Consider the following 17747-nt stretch of genomic DNA (forward strand, 5'->3'; position numbering starts at 1 on the left):
CCCTGCCCACATAACTGAATTGTATATTAGCTGTTGGATGGAGAGGAGCAACTGAGGGATGTACTACAAAACAAGATTAATGGGTTAGCAAGGTTTTCTGATCTTAAAGAGGTTTCAATGTCTCTCTTTAATGTCACCATAGTAGCTTATGTTAATGTTTGCTAATTAGATTTTTTATTATGAACTTCATCTATCTTTATTATAACAACATGCTTCTCTCTACTAAAGTATGGGGCATTCCTTCGGTCAATTTTGTGCAGAAGAGTGACATGATGCGTCAAATGGCACACATGGGTTAAATAAAGTAAGCTGATCATTTCTATTTGATATCTATTATCTCTGCTTGGGTTTTTGGTTTTGTCAAGCCAGATAAGAAAGTCTGGCTATTTCAAAATTGTTTCATAGTACAACTCTCAAGTCTGCAACAGAAGATTGGTTTTATTTTACATTAATCTGTTGATGAAGCGACAGTTTCAGATTAATCATTCAGCCAACAATAAAAAAAAACAAACAAAAACATAAAATATCCATCATATATAAGAACTACAGCGATACTGAACATTTCTGTTGTAACTCTGGATGTCCAAAAGTCAAAAAAAAACCCACAAGAGATTCTATTTACAATTAGTTGTGTTAGTATAGTTTATAACTGCTGATTAACCCCTACAGTCTCATTTCTGACCATCAAAATAGAATATTTTGAATATAGAGTATAATATAAGTTTTTGTTTGTTTGTTTTGATTTTTTTCCATGAAAAGAATCCCGCTATGCCTTAAGATTGGCCTAAATGCAAAGCTTATAACCAGGGACAATCAACTTGCCTTGCCTTGGAACCAATGTGTGTCACTGCTCCACACAACTGTGGACATATGGATGAGCAAATTAGCCTCTAGCACCACTCAGCGCCCCTCACTTGCTGCAGCTCAAGCACACCACCTCATGTAACTTTGCTCAAATATTATAAAGTTACTTTACACTACACAATGGCAAATAATAATATTTGAAATAATCAGCCATATATGCTTGAACCAGAAGCCGATTCTGAAGATGACTAATGATACAGTTAGGCCCACCATGCAGGTTCACAGGTTTGGTTTCTTTGGTTTGTATGTAAGAAACCCTGGCTTTCTTAAACTGTGTTTTTCAGATGGCATTTGGTAAACTGCAAGCTTCAAGGCAGAAATTCTCTGCCATGGCGCTGACTGCTTTTTGTGCTCACAATGTGTTTTCTAACACACAAAACCAACATCAGATGGATGTATGAAAAGAAGGTAGAAAATCTGGTTTTCATCAGAGGGGGTCTTGATGAAATGATGAATGAGTTGCACTATTCAGATACAAGTCTTGTCTTATTGACAGTAGAAGCACTTGGGTGCATTAACTGCTATGGCAAAATTATCGCCAATGACATGTTGCAGAATTTTTCAAAATGAAAGAAAAAACTATGTTTGATGCATTTCTTTTGTTGTCAGTGCTCCACCAAAAACCATGACCCAAAACTATCGCACTTACCAGGTTATGAATTCTGTAAACTACGAGAAGCCTAATTATCAAGAAATGATTGGAGCTCCATTGACTGCAATCTACATTTCAGTTTAAATAACCAACCTAACAAACTAACAAACAAAAAACAACTGCAACCAAACAACCAAAAACAAAACAAGATGCACCAGTTTCTGTTGTGTCACTTTGGACAAAGCTACTGTATGCTAGGCTAACCATGTTCAGACTTAACACCTCCGTCTCTTGCATCCCTTCAACCAAAAATCCAAATCTCCTTCCAGGTGACAAAACTACAGAACAAGTAAATGGAACAGAATCATCTCTTTCTGAGTCAACGTGGTAAAGCCAGTCTGCTTCAGCAGCTCTTCCCCTGGCCTAGCCTCATCCTCTGGGCCATGGAGGCAGCAGGACAAAGAGCATGCTGCCTCCTACGTCTTTAAGAAAGCCTCATGCCCATCCTGTTACCAGGGCAACTCATGAACAAACTGCTTCCGAGGCAATTTCCAGTCTAATAATAACTAATGGTACTGAATGAAAATTCCCCACAAAGACACTGCCCTGTCCCCAAAGGAACTGGAGCATGTTTGAATCACTGGGATTCTGCTGTAATTTTCACAGACATTTCCATTATCACACATACTGCTGGCTGGCTGTGTCCAGCTGCAGCACAATGTTATGCATTGTGTTCTGTATCCTGCTGTGTTATTAAAATGTGTCTATTTTTCTGTTGTACACATCACCGGATTGCTATGCAGCACATCTCCATGGGGCCTGGTCACCATGGAGACGCTGCTGACAATCTAATATTGTAAAATATGCTAACATGAACGTCAATTGTTAGTGTTCACATAAAGGAGGGAGGGCATGCATGTGTAATCATCGGCTATAACATGAGCTCAAATCCTACTCACCATGTCATGTGAGTGAATATCAGTGCATCTGACAGCTTCATGCACAGGTTAGCACAGTGCTGCCCTTTCAGTGTGCACTTCCTCTTGGAACACACAAACAGCCACATAAACCCTCACAAAATGATCATGAAAAACAGATTTTCAATTCCTTGGAAAGCCTATTATAACCTTTTGCAGTATGGTTTCGGCATGTCGAGACAGAGCCAAGGAAGGAGGGGGGAGAGAGGGAGGATCTGTTGATATGTAATGACAATGACGCCCTTTGGAAGAAAAAAACCACAGCTGATGCATTCACATAAAACCCACAAAAACACACCGTCTCCGATACCTCTAACGTCAAGGAAGTCAAGGGAGGCTGTCGGACTTACCATTTCGGGATTTAGCCGTGCTAAAATGGCGAAGGTGGACAGTCTGTCACACACGCATTTGGTTCTGAATGAGTCGACGAGCACGGCTTTGCAGCCCCTGGCAGACCAGGATCCCAGCAGAGAGGCGCTGCACGGAGAAACACACACACGCACGGACAGACACACGCACGCACGCACGCACACAAGAGAGAAAAGCGATGCGGTGAATACAAGAAAAAAAGGGGAAAAGCAAAAGCCGTTGAAATCCCACCGCGTTACACCTGCTATTTAATCCACTTTACATCACCGCGGCTGCAGCAGGCGAAGGCGCAGAGAGCGAAGTGAACGCGGTGATGAGGCGCTGAGAGGCGGCGAGCTGCAGGTCTCTGCCTGGACACAGAACCAGCCTCACTCATCTGCTGCTATCATCATCATTATTATTATTATTATTATTATTATTGTTATTATTATTATTATTATTATTATTATTATTATTATTATTATTATTATTGTTATTATTATTATTATTATCATCATCATCATCATCATCATCATCATCATCATCATCATTATTATTATTATTATTATTATTATTATTGTTATTATTATTATTATTATTATTATTGTTATTATTATTATTATTATTATTATTATTATTATTATTATTATTATTATTATTATCATTATCATTATTATTATTATTATTATTATTAAGCAGCGGATGATTGGTAATTGCTAGATGAATGTAACCTATAATTGCTATATTAGTTATAACTACACAACAACAATGCAACAAACGCCTTTCATCAGCCTATTATAAACTATAACTAGACTACATCCTACTACAACCTATGATGTAGCACTGGTGGATGCTGGGAAAACAGTGCTGCAAACATACAAAACCCGGCCCACCAATTATTTGCACTGTCATTTTTAAAAATTATTATTTGTATTTTTTTCTGTGTTATTTATTGTGCTCACAATAAATGATATCCAAGTGGCAAAAAAAGCACACATAAAACAATAGTGTTAATGATCGCTGCAGTGCACTTCAAGTTGGCACTTTGATGGAACTAGGATTGCTAATTCTGGCTCATGGACAAAGCAAACTGGAGAGTCTTCAATGGCATGACACCATCATTCATGTTACTAGCTCCTTTTCAAGCTATGACAAGTCAAAATGTCTGCTGTAACACATGCCCAGGAAAGAGGAATCTAAATGCTGTGGTGCACTGAAGAAAAGAAAGGATTTTCTGAAGCCACTGCAAGTCATTGGAAATATTTTGGTGTCTGCTAGTGTGCCGGCACTGCTCTGCCACTCTCCATGTTGATGTGAAAATCTTTTGGAATAAGGTTGTAAAGGCTGATCACAGTCCTAAAGAGACACTAATCACTGCCAGTATCAGAAATGGCTTGTGCTAAACTAGTTTTTCTGTCATTTTGATGGCTGTGCCAACCTGAAACTCAGTGGGTCCACTTGAACCGGCCTGTCTTGTTCTGACCAATAGTAGCTGCTGAGCAGAGTCACAATCAGAAATTGCTCGATCAAAAAAGTAAAAAAAAACAATAAACAAACAAAAAACAAACCAATATGAATACTGATATGCAATCAAAAAATTGGGAATGTGCAACCAGTCAAAGAGCAGCCTCAGGTCACCTGCTTGCCAAAAGTTCAAGAACCGACATACACACTCATTTGGCTGGCACCCCTCTGACAGGAAGTGTACACCTTTACCTAGAAACTGACCAAAAACAACTTGAAAATTATGTTGCAAATAAATGCTTACATGACTGCCAAGCATAAGTGTGACAATCGAACTCGAAATTTTTATTGCACAATTATTTAGCAATGTATATTAAACTTATATCTAGCAGGTTTAAGGGGTGTTTCCTATCTGATTAACTAAAAAAAAAATTGGCCACTATATGACCAGTGGTCAGCTACAGCATTATTACCACCTGGCCAACATGATGTGGAGTCCATCGAGGCATGGACACCACAAGACCTCTAAAGGTCTGTGGGTGTCACATGTGGTGTGATCTTCTTCCATTGCACCAGGATCCAGTCTATCTATCTATCTATCTATCTATCTATCTATCTATCTATCTATCTATCTATCTATCTATCTATCTATCTATCTATCTATCTATCTATCTATCTATCTATCTATCTATCTATCTATCATGTTTCAGCAGTATCAGGGACATTCATATGTTTTGTTGGTGAAATCAAAGCAGTTTGGCATACAGTAGCTTCAAGGTTTGGAATCTTGACACATCTGACAATTAGACAGCAAAAACTCCATTTGCCTGAGTTCTTGACACAGACCGGCCTGACATTACTTTGCTTCAGTAGCAAATAAGTTAAATTTATGAAAAAGCAGCCATGTGTGACAAATTAACGGCACACAGCAACAGACAATGGACTCAAAATCTCATACAAATTTAAATCCACTTGATTGACTTGAATTTACATCGACTTGATTGAGCAGCATGCAGGTTTTGACTCAAACTTGTACTCCGGCCGTGGAATCCAAATGAATTTGTCAGGCACTGACAATAGCAAGCACTTGAGATGTCAATCATCACGGTACTTCTTTTTTTCTTTTGAAAGAAGCTCAGAAAAATCTATAGACTGTCGAGTAGTTACGTAAACTAATCTACAAAGGATCCAGAATGAGAAAGTTATTTAGGTCAAGCCCAGACATATGGGTCTGATTTACAATTATTATTATTATCTTTTCTTTTACTAAGTTCTTAAAAGTGTTAGTTGTTGCTGTGTGAAGATTTCATGGAGTAATCTGCATTCATTTAGTCAGACAGCGTCATTGCAGCGATGGTAATGCATTGCAGAGATCTTGGTGGTGCATGATCATTCCCTCGCCATCAACATAATGCGGCAGTTTGTGATTGCACTTTTGAGAGTAAAGGCTGGTTTATGGAATTATGTGTGATGTTTTAACAATTACTTGCTAATGGTCCAAACATGTCTTGAAGGAAAGTCATCTTGATTCACTGGCTTCATTTTCCTGTAATTGCCCATAGATTGCAGTCTTATAGGTCTGCATTGTACCAGACATCATCAAGTCCAGTTCAAGCCGCATGGTTCAGCAGGTTTGTTCCAGTTCAAAACCTGAGGCACTGAGCTGAATGAACCTCCGAGCACATTCTGGGCCCCTACTGACCTTCACAATACTGGCCAGTTCCTCTGTCTCCCGAGACACGCAGAAAACAACCAGCCTGATTAGCTGATGATTCAGTTTGCAAAAAATATATATAACTTTAAATATAAGCAGTTATTTATTTTTATTAAAAATGCTAACAACTCTCTAGTCCCAGCTTCTGAAATGTAAATACTTGCTAGTTTGCAAGTTTTCTAAGACTGGAAACTCAAAAGCTAACTCACAGAGACATAATAAGATGTTCAAATATGTTCATTTGAGTTTCAGAATATCATCATGGCCATTTTCAATATTCTCTGTTATTTTATACTTAAAAATATATATCAAAGGAAATAACTGTCAGTTCTATTCATGCTGAAAATAATTCATTGTTGCAGCTTTAACATGCTTCTGTTATTCATTAATACTACTTGTGTGTGTCCATTAACAGAAAAGAAAAAAGAAAAGAAAAAAATAAAGCAACTAGATTAAAAAAAAAAAAAAAACTTTACACTATTAGAGCTCAATATAAACAAATCTCTGATATAATGGCTCCACCATTAGCCTCCTGAACAGTCAAAGGATAGAATATTGGAAGGATGGATAGGATTCTGTTAAAAGATGTTTCCTCGTTTAGTGGTTTGATAATGGCTGTGTAGAGCTCATCCAACATGTTTATCCAAAATCTCCCAGAGGTGTTCAGCTGGGTTAAGATCTGGTGACTATTTAGGCCACATCATATGAGTCACTTTCATCAAACCAGTCAGTCAGCTTGAGTGGCCTGCATGGAGGTCTCTGCATTTTCTGTTTCTGCTTATCATGGTTTATCAACAACAGCAACAATCTCAGCAAAGGGTGATAAGTTCAGATTATTAAGAATATTTACCAGCCACCACCCACACATAGATTGGCTTCATTCGTTCATACAGAGAAATGTAGTCTTAGTCTTCAGGGTTTGTTTACGTGTGTGTGTGTGTGTGTGTGTGTGTGTGTGTGTGTGTGTGTGTGTGTGTGTGTGTGTGTGTGTGTGTGTGTGTGTGTGTGTAGCCCCAAGAGGTGACTCAGTGCTGACATTAGCACATCACCTCTAACAGAAATCCAATATATTAGGACTTGCTCAGTGCAGTTTCTTTGTATGGCTGACGTGATTAAGCCTCGCTGTGAGCCACACAGTCGCCTGCAGACAGTCTTGCCCCCATTGTCTAATTGGATAATTTAGGTGCTGGTCCAGCAGCCCTGCATGGGAGGATGTCCTCTGCCAAGAACAGACCACATGGATGAAAAGCAGTGTCCAAGCACAGAGGAAATACAGAAACACAGGCTCTTGAAAGAGGATTCCTGCATTATGTTCACTGGCTGGGTTTACAGGGTTGATCTATAATATGACGCAGTTCTAAGACTGAATTTGTTAGGTTTGGGATGGCTCAGTCAATATCTGAAGTTGAAAAAGGACATGTGCAAATAATCATTTGAAATTACGGTAGTTTCATTTACCGCTGTGTTAACATGCGCCAGACTATGAGTGTTAAAATTGGATAAAATTTACATTTCCCAGGTTGACTTAATTTATTGATTTTACCTATATCAGCTTCCTACACATGGGCAGGCAACATAGCCAGTGAAAACATGCCTAGTGATAACAGAGTTATCGCAGCTTTTCTCACAAAGGTGAGCACACATTCCCTATTAGCGCTGAACAATCCAGCGCTTGGTGAATTCTGGTTCATAATGATAGGAAGAGCTGACATCAAAGGATCAGAAAGCGGCTTCACTATGAATGCTTGGCTGCCATGAGCCAGTTATCCTTGTGGTTACTTTTCTGACACCTCCTGCTTAAAAAAACAATCCAAAAAAAGGCACAAGAGACTGCAAATCTATTACAGAAACCTTGTAGGAGGGTGATATCAAGAGACAATATGGGAATTTGCGGGACGCATTTTTTCTTTTCTTCTTGTTAAAATTCTGACCCATATTCATGTGACTGAAAGTGAAAAGCTACTGCTGCTACTTTTGATCATCCCTTTCAATCTAGCGAGCCGCCCAACCATATTTAAGTCCAATACAACACACTAGACTTCTACAACTTGAAACCAGTCTACAAGCAACTCTCAGTTATTATATTTGCCATAACAAACCGTAGAAAGTGACAATGAAGTGACAATAACGGTTGTGGCTACAGCTTAACTTGTCCCATGGGGCTAATTAATGCAGGTTTCGAAACCAGATGATTTCATCCATTTTAAATGAGAACATGTGTCATGGAAGTGCCTGTCTAGACAAATTATTTAAGCTCACTTGACTAGATACTGTGCTTTCACATGACTGTGGCTTCATGTGATTTTCTTTATTACGGCCAGTCAGATACACGGCAACAATTCCAGGGTATGCATCATTGTCCTGTGCTGTCAGACAGCTGGCAAGCTGACTGGCATGTGAGTTAGTGGATTAGCATGCCCCGAATATAAATGCAGCAGATTTTGTGTAGTGTCTTCCCTGTAATGTAGCCTATTTCTATTCAGAAGTACTTGTAAACAAACATGCCCTCTGCCCACTAATCTTCACCTCCTCTCCTATAATTGCATTATAGTAATTGATGAAAAATCGAGTCCACTGGTCACCTCCAATATCTTTGATGAATTGAGGCAGCTCCTCAACATCAGCCCAGATTCTGTAAACTAACTGAGACAGCAAGGTTGATTTGTATAGTGGTTAGTGACTGCAGTCTGGTAAACAATGTTTTGCCATATGCTTGTGTGCTCTGTAACTTACCACCTGTCTTGTAGTAAACAGTTAAAATAATTAAAGTTGTATTTGTTTTATGCATATATAACACTAGAGAAAAGTTTACGGATGTTTTGATTCCGACAATCAGGTACCGCTTTTGGTCCCAGTTTGTTCTGCAGCAGGATAACAAACCTGAACATCAAACCAGACTCATAAAGAACTAACATGAACTACAAAAAGAACAAGGAGTCCTGCAACAGATGGTGTAACTCCCACAGAGCCCCAACCTCAGCTTTGTGGAGTCAGTCTGGAATTTATCTGCATTATTATCAAATGAATTCAAAGTGAATTTTTGTAAAGTCGCAAAGAAGTGGAAAAAATGATGAGTCATCTCCCAAGAAACACAATAACATTTTTTAAAAGTCCCCCTAAAATACTTAGATGAGTGTAAACATGTTTGTTTGTTTGTTTTTGTGAAACTGGGGAGGTTTTCTGAATTTTGCCCGTAACCTTTTTCTAAGGTGACTTACCTAAAATGTGGAAACACAACTCCAGAGGCAGACTAAATCCACAGAAGAACTATGGTAAGTTCTCCAACAAGCTTATACTAAAGTACCTTGAAAATTAACCCTAACCCTATGTTTGCCTAGAACTTTAGTAGTGCTATTAGAGTAGTGTTCCCAAATCTGGATTGTGTGACATTTTTGCTTTGATGGTGGCAGAATTTTTGAAGTACTGCTGGTTTGTTCTCTGCAAGCACCACTGATGCAGATGGATGCATGATGATGAGAAGAGGCAAAGTATTTACACAAAAATGTTGGGGCCGATCTTTAATTTCTCCTGGTCTACAACATGTTATTTCTTCTTAAAGCATGCATCTGCTTGTATGTTTAGAGCAAATCTTCAAAAAGTGTTTGTTTGGTTTGGTCAAAGAAGTCTTGCTTGAAATTGTGGCTATAAAACATCAAAAATATGTGAATCTGCTAATATCAAATATTGATTAGATTGATGTCTTTCATGCCGCTTCACTTTGAATGAAATTTGCCAAAAAAAATCAAAGATGAAATGATATCTGGCATGATTTTTGAAAGCCACCTCAGTTTACATTTAGTGGAGGTGGTCTCCTGATCTGACCTGGCTGCGTAGGCTCATCTGGACACCTTGCTGAGGTGAGTCACACAGTGGGAACCAGGCCACCACCGAATATATAATAAAAATAAAAAAGCCTCTGAAGAACGTTATCCACCAGGAAAATATGGTGAACAGTGTGTATTGCTGTAGAAATGTTAGACTTTGTTCAGATATTTGTGATGCACCAGGGAAGACATAGTGTAAACAAAACTAAGTAGTAATGTCAACTTAAGACCGACATAAAGACGCCACTAATGTTCCTATTATTGATTTCAGGAGATTGAAGTGTGATACAAGGGAAGGCCCAGACAGCTTCATGGCTCTTCTCAACATGACAAGGATGGCTCCTCGGATTTCAATTTCTCTCCCAAATATTAAACCATTAATCATAGCTGCTGTCCAAGATGGATTTTAATTTTGCATAGAACATGTCCCCCCCCCCCCCCACAACTGCCCCAGCCCCACACCTAAACACCACAAGATTGGATTCCTTGTCCGTGATCCGTTTCTGTCGTATCTCTTATCATATTGTGTCTGATGCTCATCAAATGTGGTGACAGCTAGGAGGTAATGCCATCCAGACAAAGCTGCTTTAGATTGTTTTGAAGTGATATTAGACAGCTAGTAAATGTACTGCTGTTTGTAAACTGAAAGCTAGTAGTCAAGTAATGAAAAACAATCAATGATATGGCACACAATGTTATGATATGGCCTTTTGTTTGGTAATTAATCCTGTTAAAGCAATTCAATTCCCTGTACTGAATGATTTGCATGCACCTACCAGCAAATTAAAAAAGGAGCAGATTGGAATGGATAAAATATACTTAAAATTGCAATAAAGGCTGGTTTTGAGCTGATATTACTTAATGTTTTCATGGTAAATTGTCAGAAAGCTACTTTTCAAACAATGACTGAAAGCCAAATAATACGGCAATGGCAAGCAGATAAAGATCCTCTACTGAAAAAATCACTAATTAATTACTTACTCCACTGGCACACATGATAAATTCAGAATTCCCATATTACTAATTCAGTCTGTATGGTAAATTAATGTTATACTACTCTGCGTTTGTGTTTTTATTATAAATCCGATCCACATTCAATATTGAATTCTGACCACTTCTCTGTACTTTTCTTTTTCTTTCAATCGATGTTCAGTTGCGAATGTGAATAAAATTAAATACTTTCTGCAGCTGCTTCACAACTAAAATCAAACCGCAAAGGTTGGACTGCAGCTTTTAAGCAGTCATTTGAAATGTTTGTGCAGGATATCTTGAATTCCATGGATGGAAACAAAACAACAAAGTAGAACCAACTGTAATTATTCAGTAAAAAAAACAAGAATATTTTAATGAGGCAAATTTAGACCAATTGGATGGAATGAAATTATTCATGCACATCACACTAAATTTATTAGGATCAAATCATTAGGAGAAATATTTAATGACAGAGATAGTTAAATTAACAATTATTATGTGTCTCTGATATAGGATTCCAATAAAGGCTTGGTTCTCTTGGCCGATGAGGTAAATAAATTCCGTATTAGAGACTATTTAAATTGACATCTATTCTATTTCTTAATATCTACTTTGTATCTTTATTTTGCTTGACCAAATCAGCTCTGTGTGTTTCACTCTTTATTTTGGATCAGGTCTGTACATGCCAAACCAACTTCTTTTAATCCCTAGACTGAGGGGATGAATGCTCTGCTCGTCGTCTCTATAACACAAGTGTACTTACTCATCTAAATGCAAATGTCCACAGCTGCATTGCAATAAGGCAGCAAAATGTTTGCCTCTGTCTTTCTCTCCCTCTCCTGCCCTCATTCAATGTTCATGTTCTAATATGCTCACTGTATTTTCTTGTCTTAAACAAACAGGGCACTTAAGAACAAGGAGCAAATGAGTGGTGCTTTGAATCTGTCTACAGAGGCAGTAAAATTGAACTGTTCAATATGTATCTTTTTATTCTTGTCTATCCTCCATGCACACTGCTCTCTCCTACACTCTCAGTAGACTCTGAACTGCTCTCTACCGTACATGTTGATGTGTGTGCGTGGGCCAGGAGGGGGAGGAAAGCGGTGAGCGACACTTTTAATTTTCCACATGCTGCATCAGTGTCGTAGCAGCGATATCGTTTGGTTAGCGTCATCCCAGACAAGAGCTGCCAAGCTGTCCAGCACACTCAGCACCTTTCAGTGGGGAACAGTTCACTGACTTTGTCAAAGCTAAAAACACTGTGGCCAGCTGTGGAACTTTCAGGGGGAATGTGGCATCTGTTAAATGTTGACTTATATTACCAAGAACTACCTTCCATGTTATATCGAGTGTTGTACTCAATGTCGGCTAAGCAGCCTAGAATAACGCCCTTTGATCGTTTTGGCCGTGGGGAGAATTGACCTGATGTTCTAGTCAATGTAAACAGATGATTCATTAACCCTGAAAAACAGACACTAAACATTGAACACTGGTCATTTTTAATCCACAGCAAATCAATAAACAAGTCTGATGTGCAACTACCTCTTTAGAAGTGGAAGTCAGAGGGGTTTGTCTTCTGTGGAAGAAAAATTTCTCTACAAATTTGGAAGCAATAATCCAGTTGGACTTTGATATTCTCTGTGCAGAAGTGGAACCTTTGATTTAATGTTGACACTAAAGGATAGATCATGGCCTCACCAAATAGTGAAGATGAATGCACATTTCAAACCAGTCTGGCCATTATGTTCCCAGAGCATCTTGCTTTGGACAACAGTGTTGGAAATATGGATGGAAGGGCACTTACTGACTGCATCACTCCAACAACTGCACTTCCCAAAGTAATAATAAAGAAAAGCTGCAAAAGTGACTGCAGTAACCTGATAATGACTTCTTGGTATGGACCGTGCTCCAAAATGCTACTTTCTACATTTTCCATATTGAAACAAATAGTAGTGGGCTAGCAAACAAAACATCATATTAGAGGTCCTCAAATCAGGAGGTCAGAGCGCATAGTGGTCAAATGACAAATCAGCAGTGGGTCTTACCTGTCACTCTCGTCCCAGGATATGCAGGTTTGATTTGTGGTGCCCTAAATGATCGAGAACAGAGAAAAGCATATGGTCAACATGAAGTGTAGTAGTCACATGACATATTGTCAGAGTAGCTTGCATCTAAAAGTGCTAAGACTAAAGTTATTTTTTACTCACGTTGTACAGGTGAGAGAACTCAACCACAACTGGAGCAGAAAGGGAAGCAGGAGTGGGCTTGATTGTCACTGACAAAACCTTGGAGTTGAGGACTGTGCTATTTCTACAAGAAAGAAAAAAAATGTTATTACTTTTAACAGACTACAAGTCTACAGCTGTACTAGCAGGTCTTTGTGGATAGGTGCGTTGAGCTAATTGCTAATTTGGCTCGCAATGACAATGCTAAAATGTCTATGTTTATTGGAAGAATGTATACCATGTTCGCTAGTTTTAACATGCAAATCTTTGTTAATTCGCACTGATTATTGTACAAGTAAAGCCAAGGCTGATGGGAATGTCAGTTTTGCAGGTATTTGGTCTGAAATGATGAATAAAATGTTGACCTGATAATGATGCTAAATGGAAATCTAGACGATCTCCAAAGTCATTTGAGTTACACAGTCTGAGAGTCATGAATAACTGTTTCACATTGCTTCACTGATAACTAGATCTTTAAATCTTGACCTGCTGGTTATCACAGACATTATTCACCACTGTGCACAACGGATTTCTGTGTAATCTCTCCAATAATTTCTTGAGACATTTCAGTAATTGCCAGATTCATTTGGGTGTGTCCACTTGGGATCATGAATAGCTGTACTAACTGGCACTGTAATACATTCTGGAGCTGCTGAGGTTTTAACTCTGGATCTCAATTGTGGAACGATAGACGGATCGACCGACAGTCATATCTACTGTGGCTGGTAACAGTGAAAAAATAGCCGGATGATTAATTTTATTGCAATCAATGGCATCCTTCAATGACATAAAATCATTTCAAGGCAGCATATCCCATGAGTGAAATTTGATAAGGCAAACTGACGTCGCCAACATTGTCCTTAGTTTATTAAAGGTCATGCAGCTGTCACGAAATGATAAAGCATTTCATTAAAGCTACTTTAAATAATGACAGTTTGTGTCCAGTCATCTTATAAGTGAGATCAAAACCTCATGAACCATGACTGCTTAATCAACAGTAATATATAACAGATTACTGGCTCAGCTGTCTCTAAGAGGCTTCCCAGAGTCTTTGCGATGTACTCAAGCACAAACTTAAAATTTTACCTGCTACCTAAAAGTCTAATTTTTTCTAGCATCAGAAGCGCATTGTGTTTCAATAAGTTATCTGATTATATTTTTGGGACATTTTATTTTACATTCTCCTTGCCTGCTTAGTATGCATTACAATTTTTGCTTTTCATGGTACTATCAATCATGTGAAATGAGACAATCAAGAAAAAGTGAATTGCTACTGGAAGTACTGACACCAAAAGCTTTCAGCTGGACAAACATGTTCACCAGCCCATGCTCTGTTTCATGGTCCTCACATCATCACTGTATCCTCTATGTGCAATTGCCCTCTCACCATCCAAAACACAATCAGTCAACTTAAACTTCTGTGTCATATAGACTCCTGCCTCAAACTCCTCTCATTTTCCCTGAGAGGGGCATCAAATGCAGAAAAGAAGAGAAAAAAGATGAAAAGAAAAGAACGAAAGAAGAAGAGTGAAGAGGAACTGACAAATGTAGATAACAGCAGCAATCCAGAGATTCGGAACAAACATGTGGGAGGACTGGAGAGAATGAGGGTCTGCTTCATTTCCCTGTTTTCCTACATGACCAGTTCATTATGTGCTTTTACCACATTATCATAATGCTGAGTGCCTTCCAACCGTAACTACAGCCAGAGATAACAGACTGTCACTCACAGAAGCGGCTTTCTCAATGCACGCACACACACATATACAATATAATTACACTGAGGTATGCATATACTGCTGTGTTAAAATGTATGTTAATCATCATGCTAGCAGCAGCAGCAGCAATTTCCAAGAAATCCCTTTACTCATGGAGATAAAAGATATACATGTGGCCACCCACTGCTAGTACACTGCTGCTTCTGCATTAAATCCTTGTTTTCATTTCGCTGGAAACTGCAGCAGCTGATGTAAAATGCCTTGACTGTACTGTGACGATCCGTAACATGGCACGGTTTTGTAGTACATTCTGGAACATGGTTCTACTTTTATTTTTAGTGTGTAGTATTTTGAGTGTAACATTCTTGCCAGTTGGTATGCAATCTAAAACACTAAAACCAATCGGGTGTTCACTTAAGTTGTTCTTATTCAGAATCTTCATTCTAGTCTGTAAACTTTTGTATGTCAAGTTTCACAGGCCATCATTGACCAGATAAATTCTTAGCTCTGTAAAAGTTGAATAAATAATCCTAACGTCACTGCATGTGGCACAATTTGATGATTTGGATGATTTTGATGACTTATTATTTCTATCACATATATCATTGACCTCTCCCTGGGCTGCGACCTTATCGTGGTGGAGGGGTTTGCGTGTCCCAATGATCCCAGGAGCTATGTTGTCGGGGGCTTTATGCCCCTGGTAGGGTCACCCATGACAAACAGGTCTTGGGTGAAGGACCAGACAAACAGCAGCCCAGAAGACCCCAATGAAGACTGATAACTTTGGAACCACGAGTCCCTTGCCCGGACGCGGGTCACTGGGGTCCCCCCCTGGAGCCAGGCCTAGGGGTGGGGCTCGATGGAGAGCGTCTGGTGGCCGGGCTTCTTCCCACGGGGCCCGGCCGGGCACAGCCCGAAGAAGAGACGTGGGACCCCCCTCCAGCAGGCCCACCACCCGCAGGAGGGGCCACAGGGGTCTGGTGCCATGTGTGTTGGGCGGTGGCCAGGGGCGGGGAGCCTGGCGTACTGACCCCCGGCTACACAAGCTGGCTCTTGGGACGTGGAACGTCACCTCTCTGGCGGGGAAGGAGCCTGAGCTGCTGTGCGAGGCTGAGAAGTTCCGACTTGATATAGTCGGCCTCACCTCGACACACAGCGGGGGCTCTGGAACCAGCCCTCTCGAGAGGGGTTGGACTCTCTTCCACTCTGGAGTTGCCAATGGTGAGAGGCGCCGAGCAGGGGTGTCAATACTCATTGCGCCTCGGCTCGGTGACTGTGTGTTGAAGTTTACCCCGGTGGACGAGAGGGTGGCCTCCCTTCGCCTTCGGGTGGGGGGACGGTTCCTTACTGTTGTTTGCGCCTACGGGCCGAACAGCAGTTCGGAGTATCCGCCCTTTCTGGAATCCTTGGAGGGGGTGCTGGAGAGCGCCCTTTCTGGGGATTCCATAGTTCTGCTGGGGGACTTCAACGCTCATGTTGGCAATGACAGTGAGACCTGGAGAGGCGTGATTGGGAGGAACGGCCCCCCCGATCTGAACCCGAGCGGTGTTCTGTTATTGGACTTCTGTGCTCGTCACAGATTGTCCATAACGAACACCATGTTCAGGCATAAGGGTGTCCATATGTGCACTTGGCACCAGGACACCCTAGGCCGCAGTTCGATGATCGACTTTGTTGTCGTATCGTCGGACTTGCGGCCGCATGTCCTGGACACTCGGGTGAAGAGAGGGGCGGAGCTGTCAACCGATCACCACCTGGTGGTGAGTTGTCTCCGATGGTGGGGGAGGATGCCAGTCAGACCTGGCAGACCCAAACGGATCGTGAGGGTGTGCTGGGAACATCTGGCGGAGTCCCCTGTCAGAAGGAGTTTCAACTCCCACCTCCGGTCAAACTTCAACCATGTCCCGAGGGAGGTGGGGGACATTGAGTCCGAGTGGACCATGTTCCGTGCCTCCATTGCTGAGGCGGCCGATCGTTGCTGTGGCCGTAAGGTGGTCGGTGCCTGTCGCGGCGGCAATCCCCGAACCCGTTGGTGGACACCGGCGGTAAGGGATGCCGTCAAGCTGAAGAAGGAGTCCTACCAGGCCTTTTTGGCCTGTGGGACTCCGGAGGCAGCTGACAGGTATCGGCTGGCCAAGCGGGCTGCAGCTGCGGCTGTCGCCGAGGCAAAAACTCGGGTATGGGAGGAGTTTGGCGAAGCCATGGAAAACGACTTCCGGACGGCTTCGAAGAGATTCTGGTCCACCATCCGGCGTCTCAGGGGGGGAAAGCGGTGCACTGTCAACACTGTGTATAGTGGGGATGGTGCACTGCTGACCTCAACTCGGGACGTTGTGAATCGGTGGAGGGAGTACTTCGAAGACCTCCTCAATCCCACCGACACGCCTTCTGATTCAGAAGCGGGGCCTGGGGTCTCGGGGGTAGATTCTCCCATCTCTGGGGTCGAAGTCGCCGAGGTAGTTAAAAAGCTCCTTCGGTGGCAGGGCCCCGGGGGTGGATGAGATCCGCCCGGAGTTCCTCAAGGCCCTGGATGCTGTGGGGCTGTCCTGGTTGACACGCCTCTGCAACATCGCGTGGACATCGGGGGCAGTGCCTCTGGATTGGCAGACTGGGGTGGTGGTCCCTCTTTTCAAAAAGGGGGACCGGAGGGTGTGTTCCAACTATAGGGGGATCACACTCCTCAGCCTCCCCGGGAAGGTCTATTCAGGGGTACTGGAGAGGAGGGTCCGCCGGATAGTCGAACCTCGGATTCAGGAGGAGCAATGTCGTTTTCGTCCCGGCCGTGGAACTGTGGACCAGCTCTACACCCTCAGCAGGGTCCTTGAGGGTGCATGGGAGTTTGCCCAACCAGTCCACATGTGTTTTGTGGATCTGGAGAAGGCTTTCGACCGTGTCCCTCGGGGAACCCTCTGGGGAGTGCTCCGGGAGTACGGGGTAACGGACCACCTAATACAGGCTGTCCGTTCCCTGTATGACCGGTGCCAGAGCTTGGTCTGCATCTCTGGCAATAAGTCGAACTCGTTTCCAGTGAGAGTTGGACTCCGCCAGG

At 41.6% G+C, this 17747-nt stretch overlaps 1 protein-coding gene across 13 annotated transcripts in view; it reads right to left on the reverse strand.

Moving 5' to 3' along the window:
- Positions 1-17747, reverse strand: part of adgrb1a (adhesion G protein-coupled receptor B1a) — a 175834-nt gene that overhangs the window by 37767 nt on the left and 120320 nt on the right. For all 13 annotated transcript variants that reach the window (XM_055013313.1, XM_055013312.1, XM_055013317.1 and 10 more), the window contains 3 exons: positions 12963-13065; positions 12801-12844; positions 2784-2910 (listed from right to left, as the gene is read on the reverse strand). In XM_055013313.1, the coding sequence (XP_054869288.1) occupies positions 2784-2910; positions 12801-12844; positions 12963-13065 (274 nt within the window). The remainder of the gene's footprint in view (positions 1-2783; positions 2911-12800; positions 12845-12962; positions 13066-17747) is intronic.

The sequence above is a fragment of the Amphiprion ocellaris genome, chromosome 9, assembly GCF_022539595.1.
Source record: "Amphiprion ocellaris isolate individual 3 ecotype Okinawa chromosome 9, ASM2253959v1, whole genome shotgun sequence".
NCBI lineage: Eukaryota > Metazoa > Chordata > Actinopteri > Pomacentridae > Amphiprion > Amphiprion ocellaris.